The sequence below is a fragment of the Crocodylus siamensis genome, chromosome 1, assembly GCF_052110815.1.
Source record: "Crocodylus siamensis isolate JL-2025a chromosome 1, ASM5211081v1, whole genome shotgun sequence".
NCBI classification, from domain to species: Eukaryota; Metazoa; Chordata; order Crocodylia; family Crocodylidae; genus Crocodylus; species Crocodylus siamensis.
The window spans coordinates 56,018,946-56,040,021 of NC_143395.1; the positions used below are offsets into that span (position 1 = coordinate 56,018,946).

Below are 21,076 nucleotides of genomic sequence, written 5' to 3' on the forward strand. Positions count from 1 at the left end.
CAGTCTCCCAGCTTTTTGATGAGGACAGGGTGAGAGACAGTGTCGAAAGCCTTCCGGAAGTCCAGAAAGACTACATCCACAGCAACCCCTGCGTCTAATGATTTGGTGACCTGATCGTAAAAGGCCACCAGGTTGGTCTGACAAGACCTGCCACTGATGAACCCATGTTGGTTGCCCCTGAGCATGCATTCCCCCGCAAGGCCCTCCTGGATGTGCGCCAGGATAATTTTTTCAAAGAGCTTACCGGGGATTGAGGTAAGACTAACTGGCCTGTAATTTCCTGGGTCCTCTTTTTTTCCCTTTTTGAAGATAGGGACCACATTGGCCCTCTTCCAGTCCTCCGGCACCTCGCCAGAGCACCACGAGTGCTCATAGAGCTGCGCCAGGGGTCCCGCAATGACCTCGGCCAGTTCCTGTAGAACCCTAGGGTGAAGATCGTCCGGACCAGCGGACTTGAACACGTCCAGCCTCTCCAGAAGTACCCTAACTAACTCCTCGCTAACCCCTGGCCCAGGCGTGTCTCTCCCGGGGCCCGAGGGGGGCCCAGCAGGGAGGTGGCTGAACTGGTCCCTACTTAGGAAGACGGAGGCAAAGAAATCGTTAAATATGTTAGCTTTAGTTGGTAGGGTCAGAAGGGACCTGAGCAGATCATCAAGTCTGACCCCCTGCCATGGCAGGAAAAAGTACTGGGTTCAAACGACCCCAGCAAAGTGTTCGTCTAGCTTCCTCTTAAAGACCCCCAGGGTAGGAGCTAGCACCACTTCACTTGGAAGTTGGTTCCAGATCCTAGCCGCCCTGACAGTGAAGTAGCACCTCCTGAAGTCTAGTGTGAATCTACCTTCTGCCAGCTTGTGACCATTATTTCTAGTCACTCCTAGTAGTTCTTGGGGGAACAGGGACTCCCCCAATGCCTGCTGGTCCCCCTGACTAGTTTTTAACAGGCCACTAGATCCCCCCTCTCAGCCTTCTATTGTGGAGGCTGAACAGGTTCAGGTCCCTGAGCCTCTCCTCGTAGGCCCTGCCCTGCTGACTCCTGATCATGCGGGTGGCTCTTCTCTGGACCCTCTCCATGTTGTCCACATCCCTCTTGAAGTACAGCACCCAGAACTGGATGCAGTACTCCAGCTGCGGCCTGACCAGTGTTGCATGGGGGGGAGGATCACCTCCTTGGACCTGCTTGAGATGCATCTGTGGATGCATGACAGGGTGCGGTTGGCCTTCCTTACTGCGTCCCCACACAGCCGGCCCATGTTCATCTTGGCATCAATAATGACTCCAAGATCCTTTTCTGCCTCTGTACTGACGAGAAGGGAGTTCCCCAGCCTGTAGGTGTGCTGCTGGTTCTTCCTCCCCAGGTGCATCACCTTGCACTTGTCAGTGTTAAATCCCATCCTATTGTCATCCGCCTACCCCTGTAACCTGTCTAGGTCTGATTGCAGCCTATTCCTCCCGTCTAGCGTGCCCACATCCCCCCACATCTTAGTGTAATCAACAAATTTGAACAGGGTGCTTTTTACCCCCTCGTCCAAGTCACTGATGAAGAAGTGGAACAGTGCGGGCCTGAGGACCGAGCTCTAGGGGACCCCCCTGCCCACAACCCTCCAGGTCAAGAATGACCCATCCACCAGCACTCTCTGGGTGCGGCCATCCAGCCAGTTAGTGACCCATTTGACTGTGCAGGTGTCGACACCACAGTCCTCTAGTTTTTTAATGAGAATGGGGTGAGAGACAGTGTTGAAGGCCTTCCTAAAGTCCAGAAAAACTACATCCACTGCTACCCCTGCATCTAAGGATTCTGTGACCTGGTCGTAGAAGGCCACCAGGTTGGTCTGACAGGACCTGCCTCTAATGAAACTGTGTTGGGTTGCCCCTAAGCATAACCTCCCCTGCTGGCCCCTCGTGGAGATGCACCAGAATAATTCTCTCAGAAAGCTTACCCAGAATCGAGGTAAGACTAACTGACCTATAGTTTCCTGGGTCCTCCTTCCTCCCTTTTTTGAAGATGGGAACCATGCCAGAGTGCCACACCAGAGCACCATGGGTGCTCGTAAATCTGTGCTCCATCCTCTTTTGAGCCCCCTTTCAGGTAGTTGAAGGCTGCTATTAAATCCCCTTTCTGTCTCCTCTTCTCTAGACTAAATAAGCCCAGTTCCCTCAGTCTTTCCTTATAAGTAATGTCCCCCAATCCCCTCACCATTTTTGTTGCCCTCCCCTGGAGTCTCTTCAATTTGTTCACATCGTTTCTGTCATGGGGGCCCCAAAACTGAATTCAGTACCCCAGATATGGCCTCATCAGTGCTGAATCTCTAGAGGGGTACATCATTTCCCTTGACCTACTGGCAACACACATACCAATGCAGCCCAGGATGCTGTTAGCTTTCTTAGCAACAAGTGAACACTGCTGGCTCATATTCAGCTTACTGTCCACTGTAACCCCCAGCTCCTTTTCTGCAGAGCTGCTGCCCAGCCAGTCAGCCCCCAGCCTGTACTGGTGCATGGGATTGGTCTGTCCTAAGTGCAGGAGTTTGCAGTATTCCTTGTTGAACCTCATGAGATTCCTTTTGGCCCAGTCATCCAATTTGCCTAGGTCACTCTGAATCCTAGCCCTACCTTACAGCATGTCTACTACTTTCCCTCTACCCCACTACTACTCTAATCTTTCAAAGAACTGAGCAGGGCTCTTTCCTTAATAAACAACTTATCTGTGTATTTAAGGCTGGTAGTTAAAGCACCAGCCAAGAATTGGAAAAGATGGGTTCCATTCCCACCTCAGCCCAAGGACATTCAGAGCTACCTCCTGGTGTATGCCATAAGAACCAGCCAATAAGCTATTCTGGAAGGATGTGGTCTTTTCCCTTTCTCTTGAAGCTGTGGCACCATGCAGAAAGGAATTCCAAATTCACAAGACCAGAAGTAGAATAAGAAAAAAGGAGCCTAATTCTTTAGCCTCCTGGTTAGAGCATTCAGATGGGGGAGTCCTGGTTTGTAGTCCCTGCTTTCATGTTTGGTTTTTTTAATGTTAATTATCCAATGACTGGATGAAAGAAGGAAAGACAGACAGAATTTTTATAAAGGTTTATTAAGAAGAAAAGGGGGTAACAACCAAAGAAAGTAATAAAACATTGCCCACGCACTGGACCTGGTATAACAGACAGAACCTAGGGCTATGGCCTGCAGGCTCTGCCCTCAGAGTCTAAAAAAACAAAAACAGCTAGTCCAACAACAGTCTGCTCAGACACCTGCCAGTACCCTGGGAAGAGGCAAACAGTATCACAGTGTGAGGACTAAATGGATGCCCTCAACACTCCAGAGCAACCCCTGAATGGTCCAAAGTGCCTGGATGGTGGGTACTGCCCTCATGTTCAAATTCCAATGTCAAGCATCCCCAAACCAAGAACTGAAAGTCTTAGGGTGTCATTAGAGCTGGCCCCAGCTAGCCAGTTCCTGCAGCTCTTGAGGATGGCCATCTTAGCCTGACCAAGCAAAAATTTGGCCAGGCAGATGACACCCCTGCTGCTGCCCTGTATGGGAAATAAAACAAATAGTTTGTCTCCGAGAGGTCTAAGCCTAGTATCTCAAACAAGATGCCAAGAGCAGCAACAGCTGGGGGCATCCAAGGAAGGCATAGAATAAAACCTCTTCTACCTCCCCTCGGCAAAAGGGACAGGCTGCTGATCCAGTTGGGTCCATGTGGCGGACAAGAGTGCTGGTGGCCAGTATCCCATGCAAAAACCACCGCTGGAGGTAGCCAGTCCATTTGGCAATCGGTAGTTTATAAAGTGTGTGCCGTGCAGGGCATGCTGGTGCAAATGCCAGTGCCACTAAGTGTTGCCTCCATGTCGTGTCAGGTCAAGTGGCAAGGACATAAGCGTGGCAGACACAAGCCATCCATGTATGCAGGGCTTTCTGGGGGAGCACGTCAAGACAAATCCCAGCATCACTGTCAGGAGGCACAGAAAGAGTCAAGAAAGTGCCAGGCCCACAGCCCAGATCATTATCCACAGCCAGGATAATGGGCAGTGGTGGAAAGGGTTCTCTGGAGACATCTCTGGCAGGGATGTCCCACCGCGCTTGGAGGTAATCCTTGATGGCAGCCACTGCCTCCACTGGGAGGGTGGTCTGCACATTCCCTAAGAGATGGCTGGTGCAATGGACTGGATGCATGCTTAACCAGGCAACCAGAGCCTCAGCTAACAGCCAGTCCGACTGGGCCATATCGAGAAGGTGGCCTAGCTGAACTGTACGTGACTGGATAAGAGAGTCAGTGAGGCTATCAGACCCGAGGCTCAACAGCCTGTGCTGCAGGGCTGGGTTGTAGACAAGTGGCTTCTACAGCAACTGTGGAAATTGCAGATGTCTGGTCCAAGGTTGGAGGTAGAAGGCAGCCTGCCAGGACCATGGCAGGCCGTGGTAGAAGGGCAGGAAGTTCCCCCAGTCCAGGAGGGCAGGATCCAGGAGAAAGAGTTATTGGTCAAACCCGAGGTTCTCTACTCAGCACATAAACACACAGGCCAGCTGCTGCCAGGGAGGGTGGTCTTCAAAATAAAAGAGTATCTGGAGAGCCTGCACTGGAGTCTCTGGAGAGCCTGCAGGCAGAAAGCAGCCACTCTACTTGCCAGGTCAACCAATCCCTGGCTTCCCTCAGCCATAGACAGGTAGAGAACAGCTGGGGGGAGCCAATGGCGTTCATCCCAGAAAAAGTCCACCAGCAGTCTTGGAAGCTGTTCGAGTAAATCCAGCGGGAGGGTCCAACATGGCACACTGGTGCCATAATGTTGTGGCTGCCAAATTGTTCACAATGAGGACCCACCCATGTTAGAAGAGGTTGGGCAAGCACCAGCACCACCACTGCAGGCGCACCTCCACCTCCTCACTGAGGGCTTCACAATTCCAGGATGGGAAGACTGATGGGCTGAGGAACACTCCCAGAGCTTTAAGGCCCTCATGCTTCCAAGCAAGACCCCCAGGCAGGTCTGGGGGGGATGATTGGTCCATGCACTGAGGAGTAGGGTGTTGCTCTTAGGCCAGTTAACATGAGCTGAGGAAGCACATTCATAAGCATGCTGACAGTCCACCAGTGACTGGACATCACCCTGAGTGCTGAGGAGAATGGTCACATTGTCTGCATACACTGTCAGCCTAGCCAGCGAGCTGCCAACCAAACCAGAGGTCAGTGGAAGAACGAGGCTGGTCAGGCACTGTTGCAGCACATGAAGCATGAGCTTAATGGCCAGAGTGTACAGCATTCCAAAGAGGGGCAGCCCTGGCAGATGCCCTTGTGAGCCGGGAATGGAGCACAGAGCATGCCGTTCACTTTCAAAAGATTGGAGATGTCTCAGTACAGTACCTGGAGGGCAGAGGTGAGGACCAGTCTGAAACCAAAGGCCTCTAGGGTCTGAAAAAGGTAGTTGTGGTTAACTCTATCAAAGGCCTTCTCCTGGTCCAAGGAGACAAACCTGATGTTCAGTCCAAAAAGGTACACAGCTGTACTGTAAGCAGGAACAGATTGTCTTGGGAGGTCCTGCCCAGTACACAGTAGCTCTGTTCGGGACAGATGACTAAGGCTATGACAGTACACAATCAATTAGCTAAAGCTTTGGCCAAAATCTTGTAGTCGCCACACAGAAGGGATACTGGCCACCAGTTCTTAATGCAGCCAAGGTCCTGTGTCTTTGGTGGCCTCTGCAAGCAGGTCTTGATAGAAGGCTACAGCATGATGGCAGATCTTAACAAAATCCATGAGTGTCCAGCTGGCTGGAGTCTTCAGATGGTCAAAGATGTTCTGCAGGGCCTGTCACTTTTCCAAGTTGAACAAGAACTGGGTCAGGGCTCTTGGCAGCAGTCATGAATCCTCGCACCTTGGGCTACGCCCTTCACCAGTTCCTGCAGGTGCTTCTTCTGAAGCTGAAGGCTCTCAAGTAGTCCTGTGTCTCCACCAGCATGACATAGGGCCACCTCAAGCTTTGCTACATCCTCCTCCAACGTCTGGACACTGGGGCCAGCTGTGTGTATTGCTGGCAGAAAGCTCTGATGTGTGCCTTCCCCACATACCACTATTGCTTCCAGGAGGAGAAGGTGGTTCTTGCAGTCTCCCATGTCCACCAGAAATAGGCAAAGCATTCACAGAAGTGAGCATCTTGCAGCAAGCTGGTGTTAAACACCAGTAGGGTGCCTGGGAATGTATTCTGCCAAGGAGACCCAGCTTTCAGCAAATAAGACTGTGATCTGAGAGTCCAGATGGAATAATGCAGCTGCCATGTAGGACTGGCAGGCAATGCTTGGCAACATACAAGCAGTGAAGGCATGCCATAGCAATCCCACCAGCGGTTGCCTTTATCGAAGTGTACTGCCTTGCGTCAGTGTGAAAATGGTACCAGACATCCACAAGGTCCCCTGCCTCCAAGGCTGTCTGCAACTGCCAAGCTGAGAACAGATAGAGTTCTGGCCCCTTCTGGGCACACCGTTCATCAACCGTGCAATTAAAGTCCCCACCCAGGAGGAGAAGGTTGTCACCATCAGCTACAGTCCTCAAAAAATCAGCCAGAAGAAATCTGCCTGTTCTCACCTGGCAGTGGGTACAAAGATGTTAATTAGGAGGAGGCTATGTTGTGCTAGCATGATATGTGCAATAGGCAGGTGGCCAGGGATGACCTCTTGGGTTACCACTAAGTCAGGAGTCAGTTGCAGTGATAAGAGGATTGCGACTCCTGCATTGAGAGGTGCCATGGATCAGCAACATATGGCCCCTCCAGGAAGCATGCCAGTTGTCTTGACTAGCTGCATCAGTATGAGTTTCTTGCAGAAAGGTGACATCCAGCTTTTTCTGGTGCAGGAAATCAAAGAGTGCTGTCTGCTTCACAGGGTCTTTGCAGCCATTGGCACTGAGTGAACCAAAGGTTCTGGCAGCCATGTGTAAAGGGTGTAGAAAAGGGGACAAGCAAAGCCAATGGAACAGAGAGGAACAGCAGAGAAGAGCAAACATGCAGGACAGGGAAAAAAACAGGCCTACAACTTGTCAGCCAGCACTGCTCACAACAAGTTCCCAACATTGCCAGCAAGCTTGCTCAAGCAAAAACTATATCACTGCAGTGGAGTGCAGCGCTGCTTCAACGGCCTTAGCAAACACCACAAATTGCTCGGGTTCTGGGAGCCATGTATGTATATGCTGTGCAACCCTCTGGTGGTGCTTTGTCTGTTCAAGAAACTCAATAAGACTTTCAACTGAGTAAGCAATGCAGGGAGGTTCTTTGGAAGCAGGAATAAGTTCCGCCTCTGGGGTGGGGACGCTCCCTATGGAGGGGGGTACCTTAGCTGAATCAGAGGACACCACCTCCTCAGGCAAGACTACTGTTAACTTTTTCTCAGAGGCAGAATCAAAATCTGACCCGGAGGAGGAAGAGCTGTACACGTCAGGCACTTGTCCCCTCACCAAGATCCTCAGCATCAGGCCCTGTGGGATATGGATCCTCCAAGATGGCCTAGTGGGGGACATCAGTCCCTGGTCTCTTGGGTGGGGTGCTCTCATGGGCCAGGCACTCTTGCTCCCAGAGCCACTTGTGGCTCCCGGAGGGTCTAACATCCATATCAATCTTGTCATCCTCAAAGAGCTGAGAGATGTGGGGAGGGCCACCGGACTCCACCACCACTTCCCCTACCCCCAGGTCACCCCTGAGTACTACAGGGTCTGGGGGAGATGCCAAGGAGGCAGGCAGAGGGGACGGGGGCCCTGCTCACTAACCTCATCTCCCCTTGAAGTGGTGGGGAGGTCTTGAGGGGATAACAAGGCCTTTTTAGAAGACCCCTTTTTTCTGGGACTTGTCTTCCCCAGCAGGAGGGGACAAATCCTCCCCTGAGAGGGGGAGAAGCAGAGGGGACTGGATCCACTGCCACCGAGCTAGCTGACTCAAATGAAACAGGGAGTGACTGAGAGGAAGGGCCTTCCCCACGACCCAGGGGGGTGCCACACTAGAGGTGGATAAGTCACGCTCAGGCACAGCTGCAAGAGGCTCCACTGTGGCCAGCTTTTTTTTTGCTAGAACGGCTGAAGGCAGCTCCCAGCAGTTAACTGCTGGGGTTTCAGCCCCTCTGGACTGGAGCTTTGGTCTCTGGCTTCATGCCCTCCCTCCATTGGAGTGGAGAAGTGTGCTGCTGCTGTGGGGGCACTCCTAGGTTGCAAACATGTCCTATATGCTGCAGGGAACCAAAGGGTGGGGAATGGGCAGCCCTCTGCAGGCAGGGAACAAAGAAGCTAGAAACCACTGTACTAACCCCAGGGGAGAGGAGAACGGTAAGCAATGTGCAAGGGAAGGGAAGGGAAAACAAACAGCAGAGTAGCTGCAGGGAGAGGGAGGGGGAAACAAAAAACAACCGGAGGGAGGGAGAGGGGAGGGAGAGGGGATGACTGCAGAAGAAAGGACTTAGCAAAGGGGAAAAAGGCAGGGCAAGGTAATGAAAAGTGGGGGACTACAGTGAGAAAGGGGTCAAACTGTTTAGGGGAGGAAAACCAAAACAAGAGAAAGAGAAAGGCTCACAAACCAGGGAGAAGGTTTCAGAGCTCTGAGCAAACACCCCTGTCAGTGGCCATTAAGAAAGAAAGAGAGAGAGAAAGAATGATTCTGTGAGTAGGGGCAAGAAAATAGGTCTTCCTGGGTCCATTTACACGTGTCCTTTACTGTAGCTAATTAGCTCCACCTTAAGATACTACTGTACGGGACAGTACTGTTTTATGGTGGAATCATTAAGTGCAATAAAACAAACATGTAGACAGTGACAATTGGGAGCAAATTGTGACCAGTCAGCCCAGCCAGCTTGAGGGCCAGAACCCAGCTCCTGTCAGCCTCTCTGCCACCAGATCCTGGATCCCAGGGCTGACCTCCCAAGCCTCCTGCTAGCCCAGGACTGCTCTGCCCCAACTTCAAATTGCTGCAGTCCTGGGCTCACATGTAGATGCCATGGCCATGCCCAGGAGCAGTTGGCTCCATCCTGAAATGCCTTAGAATTTATTGTGTTACATTATTAGCACATGTAGATGCACCCCCTCTCTCCTAAGGGTTAATGTTCTAACCCTTATGCTAGAGTCACGTTTCCTCGCTTTCTCTCCCTCTTTCCCTCCACTATCTTGTCTAGTGCTGCTTCCTGGACAAGAGACATGCTTCACCAGGTCAAGGACCCTATCCAGGGTTGAGGACGACCCTATCCAACCTAGCCTGTAGCCTGGGTTAGGGCATTCTTTTAAGAAATGAGAGTGTGGGGTTCAGTCCCCTCAGGCTGAGGAGGACATTTAACCAAGGCAGTCTGCTTTCTGAGTGAGAATTGTAACCTCTAGTCTGTTATATACAAGGTTGGCTCACTGGCAACAGTATGAACAGCACCACATTCTCCTCCTCCTCCAGCTGTTTATTAAAAAGAATGCAAATACAAATACTTTTAATGAGACAAAACACCTTGCCAATATGTTAGCCTTACCCTGAATACACCTACCAGACTGGAGGCCTTTAGGAAGTGTCTGAATCCTGGCTGAGTTTAGACAAGCACTGGGCAATAATTCCCTCAGACTAGGGTTGTTCTGTGCACGCCCAGAACCAAAATTGTAGACCCTTAAGGAGCTTTCAGACCATAGAACGTGAGCTAGAGGGAATAATTCACCCCTGAGCAGAGGGACAATGGATGGAAATTTTAAGTCCCATGTAAAACCCTATTTTTGCAATTAACTGGAGTTACAAAGGTATATTAAACACTATCTCTTCTATAGTCATATTTCTGTGACTAAGAGATAGAGGTCACTTGAATGGTGGGAGGATGTTAATATAAAAAACAATCTGCAGAGAAATTGTAGGTTTAGCACCTATTCATTACACGTTCAGTTGAACAAGGTATAAGCACTCCCGCCATTGAAGTCAGTTGGAATTGAAGTTGCTCTATACTTACAGGAGCACTTTGAAAAATTACGGTGTTCATTTTTTAAAGGATCAAATGAAATTATTTCTGGTAAGATGTTTTGAATGAGTCCAGAAGCTGAGGCTGGGCTTTGGGTCATTTATATATGTGGTTCTACTAAATCTTTTACACTTTCTCTTTTCTGTGTCCTTTCTTAATGAAGAGAGGATGGCTCAGTTTCTATCTCAGCTCAAACTGCCAGCTGCAATGCTAGCTTCCCAAGCTCATGGAAAGCCAGGTCCACCAGGAAAGGATGGGCTACCAGGACCACCAGGAGAGCCTGGGCCTCAAGGTAAGGTTAACAATAAATTGTTCATACATGAACTGTAACTTTGATTTTTCATACACTTGCTAATGATGGTTAAATTAGACAGAACCATTCATATAGCTTCCTAATAATTAACTTTTAAAACCATAATTGTGTTTTTCCAAACTAGATCTACATATTAACCCATAATAAATGTGTGTTCTTATTTATTAAAAACTCCTAATCAATGCATTTTATTCTAATAAATTACACACTTTGTCTACTGACAGAGAGCTTACCTAAACTTGCTCTAGTAGTTATTTTTCTCAAAACACTTCCATAAAGCATAGAAACCAGGCCAATCCCCTGTCAAAGCTACTTATATGTTTGATCCAAGTCTACAGCCATGCAGTTTTCTTCTAAGGAGCAATTATTTGAGTTCTAATGCAGAGGCAACACTGATGAGAAGGGATGAATGCAAATAAAATAACATAAAAGCAGTGAAGATTAACTGGTTATATTATTGTAGTGAAATAATTTTTTTTCACAAAACAATTTCACTTAATTGGATTTTTGCTATCTAAAATTGTCATTTGCATATTGTGTTTTTCCAAAATCATTTGGGCCTCTGCTGCACTGACCTCTGCTATAAACTTCATGAAATTTGAACTCATTCAGGTCTAGAAATCCTCAGTCTAGATATTACTAGTGTGAGAGATTACTAGAAAAGGGATACAAGAATAATAAGAAAAAATATAAAATAGAGTTATTTGAGAAGTAGTTACATAATTTACAGTATGGCTAGGGACAGACATTACACATAAAGCAGTTTAAGAGATCAGAAAATGGTTTAAACCTGTAACAGAACAGAGATTCAGTGCGGCTAAAACAGTTTGAAAATGGCTGAAACCGATTTGAGATAAACCTGGTTGAATGTAGTATCAGACTTAACTGATTTGGGTCAAACTAGTTTATGCAAAGTCTGTCCTAGACCCCTTCCTGGTTTAACTTAAACCAGAGTTCCCTCAGCATCCCAGATGCATTGTAGCCCTGGGCGGGGCTCTCTGCTCCAGAGAGATCTGCTGGCCCCTCCCCTCTGCTCCCTGGCTGGAGCTCCAGCAGAGACAGCAGGCAAAGGACCATCTGCCTGGCTTCCCTGTGCCTTCTCCCTCCTCCCCCACCACTCCCTGCTCAAGCAGGGATTCCCCACTCCCCTCTCCCACAGCACGGACAGTAGGCAGCGTGTGGTATGCTAGCTAGTATTGAGAGGTGTCTGTGTAAGGCAGACAGGACAACGTTTGCTTAGGGCTTTTTGGAGCTAATCAACAAGTCAGCTGGTCCCTCTGTTCCTTCCTTGGGAAAAGTTGTTTAAGAAAAGCTTGAACTAATGAGAGAGGCTTGTGTTTTGTTTTGGTGGGGTGCTAAATGCTCTGTTATCAATTCCCTGCTGGGCTGGTGAGGAGCAATGAGGGGGGGAACCTATCCCTAATCAGAGTGTCATGCCAGGACCTGGCCATGCCCCCCCCCTCAGCTCAGCACTATGGAAGGCAAGGGAGGGCTACTTTAGTGCCCCCCAGCTTCTAGCCTGAGCCACTGCAGGCATGTGCCTTCATTTCTTCAGCCAAGAGGGAATGTCTGCACAATTACAAACTGGTTCAGCCTAGCCAGGTTAGACTAACTTGCAAAGATTAAATCAATTCAGGCTCAGGCTTTTTGCATATCTACCCTATATGTATAGGTAGCCTATATGTATAGGTAGTTCTTAATTATTATCTTTTGTTAGTTTGGTCTGCTCTGGAGTCAGGGCAAGTCAGACTGGAATGAAGAACATGAAACGAAAGCTGAAGATGTGTGGAACCTAAAGCTATAAGAAGAATAAAGGCTATTAACACTGATAACAACAAACCTTTGACTGAAGCTTGAAAAATGTTGATGAGCTCAAAATCAGAAGAACAAACAAGAATAAAGGATCAAGGAAAACAATGAAAGGGATTAGAGTTTTACAACACTTACTTGTTAATTATCTAAATATGCAGATTGCTGTAAATAATTAACTTTAATAACAGTGTCAGATTGTTCAGTTAGGATGTATTTGGAGGAGTGTCAATTAGCAAATTGTAACAGGAATTTCTTTCAATTACCTGGTTTCAAGAAGGGAAGATTATAGCTATTCTTATAGGAAAAATGAAGCTTCTTTTTCTTGCTTTATTTTCAAATAATAGTCATATCCCATTTACACAATATTCCCACATATTTTACACTCAGAACAACACCCTCTTCCAATATATAAAATAGCAAGACTTAAGTAGGAGGCTTTTCCATGTCTGATGCATAAAAAAGTAAGTAAAGAAAGCCAATAGTTTGGCCTACCTTCCTTTTACACCAGGAGTGCAAAACCAAAGATGTATTACCATGACCCATGCCCTTCCCTGCTATGTCTGATCATTTCATTCTTGTGAGCTGGCAGTAAAAAAGCAAAGCTTAAAATACTAAGCAGACTGAAAAGTATGCTTGCAAATTTCAGTTTGCTGTCAGCCATAAAAATATTAATGTAGTAGGTTCTTCAGGTAAATCAGTTTCATGCATGTATGTCTAAGATCACCAGAGTATTATATTACAGGCTCATAGGCTACTAGGGATAGAAAGGACCTCACAAGGTCATCTAGTTCAGCCCCCTGCTCCAAGCAGGATTTTCCCTGACTAAACCATCTCAGCCATATATGTGCATGTGTCCAGGCTCAACAGGGAAACATTTCACATTTATGTGCAGAGCTAATATATCAGGTAATCTCCACTGAATTATTACTGTATGATTTAAAAAGTCTACAGTGCCACCATTGTTCTTAGATTTCATAGATTTCATAGACATTAGGGCTGGAAAGAACCTCAGAAGATCATTGAGTCCAGCCCCCTGCCCCAGGAGCAGTAAGTCAGCTAGGTCAAAGGATTCCCATTGTTTTGGGAATAGAACGGGTATTTCCGGTGATAAAATATTATAATGCTCAAGTTTTTTGCATTTATTTTAGGTTCTTTTAAACATGATTATTTAAGGAATCAGGAGACCAGAGGGAACAGATTCATAAAACTATTAAGAGTTGTTCCCTGCTATCCTTGATTGAAATTAACCATTATATACCTCAAATACTGTCAAATGTATCAGGTACAAACAATTATAATGTTACATTGTAATTCCAGTGGAACTGGGTAATGTCACCAAAATAACAAAAAGTCTCAACTGAAATATCCATTCAGCAGCAAAGAAGTTAGGCAATATATAATAGTGTGTGAGTATTTCTTTTACATGCCTTTTTAATTTTTAAAAATTAAAATATAGGACTGCTGTAATACTATAAGGCAGTATTGCTAATGAGATTTTAAATGTTTACTTAGAGAGGGTGTTTGTTACTTCACTAATTTTGTTACTACCTACAGTCTGTTAAAGGAACAATGTCTTACAATCTATATTCAGTTAATTTGTAATTTTATTTTCAAGTTAATCATAGCAATAACATTCATTTTGCATACAATAAGCCAAATTCTATCATAAATTTCAGGAACTAACTCAACTTCCTTGATTTAATTGGGACTGCGTGTGTACAATTGAGAACAAATTTTGGTTTGTTATCCAAATTCACTTTTGTATGACTCCATAGATCAGAAATGTATTTGACTCATTTTATTCATGCCTTTTATCACTAAGAAAACCTATGTATAGTATAGCTATTGGGTTTGTTCTGTATTCCCACTAGTTTGAATGAGATGTACATGTTAGGCCATGAATCCTGCCTAGGGCCTTTTGGGGTTCACATGCTAGTCATCACTACATCTAAGTCCCCTGAAGGGAATCTGAATTCACTTAATGATGGAGGATGGATGACCTACCTGTGTTCCAGTGATATCATGGTTAGGTGATTTACCCAAGAAGTGAGAGACCTGAACATTCTTCAGGCTGATCCTAAGCTTTAGGATTGGTCGTGTATTTTCAACTAACTAGTTATTACATAAAATATAGAAATACACTTGGAAGCAGGGAGGAATATTCAAGGGATCTTTCTTCCAAGATAATGCCCTCCCTCACTGTGCTACATAGTAAGGTACTCTTTTTCTTGCTCTTACTCTGGCTGCTTTTGGTTGCCCATTAGCCCAGCTTCAAAAGCAGGAATGAAGTGTGCCCTCAGGTCTGCCCAGTCTATAGTCTGATGGTTAGGGCCCTAACCACTAAGTTCTCAAGCAAAAGCAGGATCTTCCTCCTCACCTATTTGCAATTCAATAAGGGTGTGCCCTTAGAGGACTAAGCCTCAGTAGGGTTTCATATAACAACAGAGCCACTTAACTCAGGGATATAGGGAATCACATGAATGCTGCCTGACTTCATGAAAGGGGCAGGATTCTTCTCTCAACCCTATTCTCCATCCTCCCTCCCTACTGGCTGGCCTATTCATCCCCAATCTTTACTGTGCTGTAGGCATGTCTATATGTGCAGTTAATGCACCTGAATTTTCTGCGCAGAAAATTCAAGCTAATTCAAGCACTACCCAGCATACATCTATACATGCACCCCCACCAAGAGCAAATTGAGCCCAACAAAAGCAGCTCAATCCAGGGCTGCTCCTGTCCTGCTCTACCCCCTGCAGCAGCCAGGGAAAGCTCCAGGCTCCCCTGGGTGCCAGCCCCAGACTGGTAGCAGGCTTTGGGGCTTCACCCCAAGTTCTGGGGGGAGAAGGGCAGCTGTCCCATCTGTGGGAAATTGGGGCCCTGAAGGGGGGGGGGGTGGAGCTGCCTTCCAGCCACACGGAGATCGGGATCTGTCTCAATATCAGGATCTGTCCCAATATCCATGTGGCTGGAAGAGGTGTCCTGGCTGTTGGGCAGCTGCCTGAAAATCACGTGGGCAGGTTCCAATCAGTTCGGGACAGGTTCCAATCTCCACATGGCTGTCAGGAAGCTGCCCAGCAGCTGGGACAGTTTTCCATGTGGCTGGCAGGCAGCTCTCCCAGCCACATGGAGATCGGAACAGACCCCAATCTCCACATAGCTGTCAGACAGCATCCGCTGGACCCAGGACAGCTCTCCCCACCACCTGTGGCCCCCTGCTGCCTAGGCTGACCAGGAGCAATTTTGGTCCTGGTCAGCATCTACACATGCAATACAGTGCATTAGTTATTGTGCCATTTTTCTAGTTCCTGTATCTACAGATAGTAGGAAAATGGTGCATTAGATTAATATACTGTGCAGTAATTGATACACACATGTACAATGACACTTTACTATGCATTAGATTAGCCTAATTCATAGTAAAGCTTTTCATGTTGACCCATCCTGTATGTTGTGAATCTCAACCAAAAAGACACTTAAATGCCTCCATTCAAGGTTTGGAGATACAGGCTGGCTATTTTATTTCCTAAATTCTGTTACACTTGTCTATCTAGGGTCTTAGACAAAACATTTAATTTGTTCCTCGAAGTTTCTTCCCTTACTTCAAACTCCTTTGTCTTGGCAGTTGAGAAAAGGGTCCATCCCCAAGCACAAAGTGTTTCAGTACAATCAGAAAGCGACACAACTGACTATTAATTTCATTGATGGTAAATGAGTCCCTTTACATTTTAGATCAATATAAATTCAAGTAACTCATTGTCTGTGGAGACATGGGGTATATCAGCAAGTGCAATTAATGCAGTGTGATAAATTCCACTGCAGTTTGCACCAGAGAAAACTGCTCCCGAGTACAGCATCTGCACATGCACCTGGGACAACAAGACTTCGTGCTGGGGCAGAGCATCCCCAGGCTGGCAGGGATCATGGGGGTTAGCCCCAGACTCCAGGTGGCAATGTCAAGCATCGGAGGGGCTGGCTGGATCATGAGTATACCAACAGTGCAGAGCCATCTAGCTAGGCAACAGATAGCCTATGCACTTTGGCACCATCATGCCCCACCAGCCCCTGTCACTGTCTACGTGTGCATTTCAGCACAGTTCCTTACTCTGCCATGAGACAGTACTGTCTTCAACAGTGCTATTTAATGTATCTAATGGTGGAGTTAATTAATTTACAATGCCCTAATACCAGCACACATGTAGATGGTGACACTTTACTGTGGAGCTAATTAACCTACTCTGCAGTAAAGTGCATGTGTAGATGCCCACAGTGGGAATAATGGACTAGGATTTTTGTTGGGTGATGAATACAATAGAATATAAAAATATGTCTAAAACAAGTTTGGCTGTTTTTGGAGAGTATATGGAGTAAGAATAGCTGGAAATTTCCTGTTTGACAGGGGAAAGGTTGAACCTGAAATGTTCCATAGTAGTGTTCTTGCAGGGCTACTTGAATAGCTGTGAATAGCAGTAGCTGAAAGCAGTGATCTTGAGGGGCTGCTATTGTTATCAGGACAGAGTTTTTCTGAAACAGGTTCCTTTCCACATCATATTACACAGCAACATAATCAGTGAACTAATATTACCATTGTTAAACCCTCCCCCTCCTCTGGAGTTACAGATTTAGTTGCATTTGTTGAACAGACCCTGCACACAGAACAAACCTAAAATATTCATTGGAAATCAGACAAGAAAATTCTGCTCTTAGAGTCTGTCACCTTGTTGCTGTATATCAAAGAGTACTTAAATACATGTCAATTATTTATGCAGTAACCTATACCAGTTATTTCAACATATTATAACTGCCTCAAAAGTATAGCAAGGAGCATCATACTACTTTAGACATAAAAATGTCATCAGCGTGTTGGTGTTATCCATGTATGTGGTAGGGACAAGAGGCTCATTTTGAAACTTTTCTAAATGAAAAACTCAGTCATTTTTTTCCCTCCAAAACATCCAGACATGCAATTGTAACATCTTTAAGTATACACTGGTTATGTCTACACGTGCATTTACTGCACAGTTAGTTACTGAACAGTAAGTGGTTTTTAGGCCAGTGTCTACATGTGCAGTTGTTAAAGTATAGTAATTCTGTGCATAGACTGACTTAGGTCCCAAGTCTAACTATGGTCCCAAGTCAGTCCACAAACACACTGTTACTGAGGTCTACATGTGAATTACTGCAAAGTAATTAATCAGGCATAAATCTGATACCTGGATGATGCAGGTATCAAATTTATGCTCAAGTCGGTGTAAGTCACCATAGTTAATGTGCCGTATGGACATGCACATGTACACACATGCCCATACTGTGCAGTAAATTTTTGTTAATGTGCAGTATCCTAAATTATTGCACAGTAAATGTGCATGTGTAGATGTGCCCACTGTAGAATTAATAGTGATACTGCCAGTCTAATAATGATGGTGATAGTGTCAGCTACTGCTGTAATAAAAGTGTAATTTGGATTCTAACTATGTACAATAAGTTTACAAGCCAAAAAAAAGCATGTTCCTATTTTAATATCTGGTTCCTGAATACTACAATGTGTTTACTGAAACTACCCACGTAAGGTAGTTGTTTACATAAAGCTTCTGATATTTTTCATTGTTGTAAATTTTTCAACCAAATTATATATCCTGAACACAAGCAAAAGGCTTTGGTACAATTGTTGCCTTTGTAAGCTTTTTGAATTAAACATCTGTTAGTGGAGTTATAACCATGAAAACAGACACACATAGCATCATATCTATACCTCATAACTGTGCCTGGATCATTATAATAGACCTAATACTATTTATATAAATGGTAATATTCTTCTGTATCTTGTGTACGAGTTTGCAACTATAAACCTAAAATTTTGCTCAGGTAGACTGTAATATTATCTTCCAGAAGTGTAATCATGGGACCTACTTCTGAGTAACATATACCTCATATAAAAATCAACTATTTTATTGTGAGAGTTAAATACTGGATTGTTTTGAAGTGGTGCCCCAATGTTATACTTGCATGTTTTTTTCTTATAGTTTATGCCCTGCAAAATAAAGCATTATTTTTAGAAAAGTTACCTGAGAATGTTTTATTAAATGTTGGTATCATTTAAACTTTGGAAACATTGCCAGTATGTACAAAATACTCATTTGTATATATATTCAAATACAGCCAGCCATTGTATATACCTTTCTCATTCATATAATGTGCACAGATGGACAGCTATATGTATTATTGTTTTTCCATTATTGATATGGATTTCAATAATGTTTAATTAATTAATGGTGTAAGTGTGATTTAAATACATTTCTTTCTGTGCCTCGTGACTGCGGAAATTCAATACAGAAATGATTAGTGGTAGTACTGTTTTATTCAAGTATAATTAACTTGGTTTTAATAAATTGTATTCTAACCACTTACTGTAAGATAAAGAATCTTAGAGATATAATAAATAGGAAATGTAATAGGTTTCCAGATTATGTGGTTGACCTTCATAAACTGTAATAACTACATGAAATGCACAAAATTTCCACAGCCAACCACCAGCTGACATAACTATAAATATTATTAATCATTGTAATTAAAGAGCAACCTTAAGATCCACTGTTCAGTATGAACTTCTTCACCTTTCCTTTTGCAGGTTTTTATGGATTACGTATGGACTCTTATGCAGTTCTTTCATAGGCCCAGTTACTAGAATGCATGACTAATGTAAAGTTTGGGTTTTTCTGTGCATTTTCAAATGGCTCACTTCCTTTTTTATATACCTGCTTGTTTCTATATCACTGTGATGTGGTGTCTGCATGTCACTCTGCATGCATGTTTTACTTTTTCTTGGACTCCACTATGATTTTATTGTTATTTGAGAGGGAATTTTGAGATGTTGAGGATAATAAGATACAATCTGAAACTCTTTTCTGAAACCCAATATGATTGCAAATAGATAATAGGTTTTCTGCTGAAATGTATGAGCTTGTGCTTAATAGGAAGTTTGTATGCATTTGTGTTCCCTTCCTTTGGTATAGTTTCGGCTGTATTTCTCAGCTGGAACCCACAGTAGTTATACCTCACCCCATTTTCTTCTTCAGTTGTCACATGAAGTTATGTTACCACATAGTACTGCTACAAGATTATACTAGACAAGACTACTTTAGCCATATAATTTAAAGTGTCCCTTATTGCTCAGGTGATATCAACTGACTCCATGCTGGTCAGTCACCCACAACCTTTATATTTTAATTTTCCTCTCTTCAGTGGACAGCTATTCCAAAGAGAAAAATTCTTACCCAGCACACTGACATGCCTGATTATGTGGTTGATCTTCATAAAGTGTAGCAACTACAGTGAATTGCACAAATTAATGAAAATATATTGGCATCTTAAACACAGCAAAATTAAACTTATCTGTTAATTCTAAATCGAGCCTGGAGTTGGCAAACGATCCTCAATATGTATCACTCCCATAAACAGACAGATAAACAGTCTTATTCTTGTATTGAAAAGGATGAAGGACTTCCCAATAAGCCCTCTGAAAGGCAAGTGTTATGGTAGGTGTTGGATTTTTGTTCTTTATAAAAGTGTAGTCATCTCCCATATAGCTATGTCCCATTCTACTCTAAAAGTTGAAGGATACTTACTTAACTATAAGGGAAATTGTAAGCAAGAATTTTTATTGTTGCCCTGCACTCTCTGTTTTAAGGTCTAGCAGATGCGAACAAATTGATAATTTACAAAGAAACATGAGGGTACAATCTAATTTTCATACAGTTCAGCTAATGACAGCCACTCATCCTCAGTGGGTGCCCTGCTGCACAGTTGGTACTAAATGACTGCACAGTACCTGCTGGTGCTGCACAGTAGCTTGTTGCTACTGTGCAGTGGCGGTGGCATCACAGATGGTGCGCACTTATGCTACATCACCATAGCAACAAGCCACATCTCTGTAGCTTGTCACCACGGCAATATAGGGTCTCATGTAGTTAGAGTAGTCCAGTATACAGTAATGCTACATAATTAGTAATAATATGCTCAGTAACTATGCCTTGCAAACACCTGAATATGCTACTGGGCCTGCTTGGTAGACAAAGTGCAGTCACGTAAGTCACAATAATGCACTGTGTGCTGGAGCCTATAACATGCACAAGTTCCAACAACACCATGCTGAATGTTGGGAAAAACTGTGCAACCAGTGAGTAACTATAAGGTTTTCTATATCTAGAGATCTGCATGCAACTTTAAAAGTACACAAGATGATGAAATTCCTGCTGGGAAGCTTCCAATCTCAAATATATAATACAACTGACAAGTTTGGGTACAGACCAGAATGCATGAGAGAGATGATGAGCTAGTAGTCTGGCAGTCTGGTTTGTAGGCTATATTTTGATACTTTTCTGTTCAAAAGCAAAGAGCTCACTGTAGTGAATGAGGTCAGTTAAATGGACTGCTGTACCTCATATTTATTTCTTTAGCTATATTGATGGAAGGGGTTTTTTGCTTTTTCTGTCAAATCTATCTTATTGGTTGGTGCCGTATAACACTACCCTAGGACCAGTCCTGCAGTAGGACACAAAAGTTATTTTTTTTGTTTTAGAGCACTTACAAAAGTAACAGAAAATTCTGAAGAAGGTGATGCCAGTTTATACAATAACAGTCCCTCTGTCCAAAAATCTACAAGTTACAAGTATCAGTCTTCCCATGTTCTAGAAGAGGGAAGGTAAATAACAGTGGCTGTATTACTAGCCTCAGAAAAAAGTTGGACATCTCTTCAGGTGGCTTGATTCGGTAATTTAACATCAATAAGATGGACGGACAATCAGTGTTTGTAATAACAGAATGCTTTTATTCTTTATCCTGTGTAGGCTACCGAGGACAAAAGGGAGAAAGAGGTGAGCCTGGAATTGGACTCCCGGGTAATCCTGGTCCCCCCGGCCCTTCAGGTAAACATCTCCAGCTTTACTGTGGCTATTGTTACTAATTAACAGATGAACACTGTGCACCTGATTCTCTCTCTCCGCTTTTCCACCGGGATGA

General features: G+C 44.7%; 1 protein-coding gene across 2 annotated transcripts in view; it reads left to right on the forward strand.

The window, feature by feature from the left end:
* COL19A1 (collagen type XIX alpha 1 chain) overlaps positions 1 to 21,076 on the forward strand; it is a 424,680-nt gene that overhangs the window by 392,125 nt on the left and 11,479 nt on the right. For both annotated transcript variants that reach the window (XM_090034633.1, XM_090034628.1), the window contains exons 48-49: positions 10,100 to 10,228; positions 20,905 to 20,982. In XM_090034633.1, the coding sequence (XP_089890759.1) occupies positions 10,100 to 10,228; positions 20,905 to 20,982 (207 nt within the window). The remainder of the gene's footprint in view (positions 1 to 10,099; positions 10,229 to 20,904; positions 20,983 to 21,076) is intronic.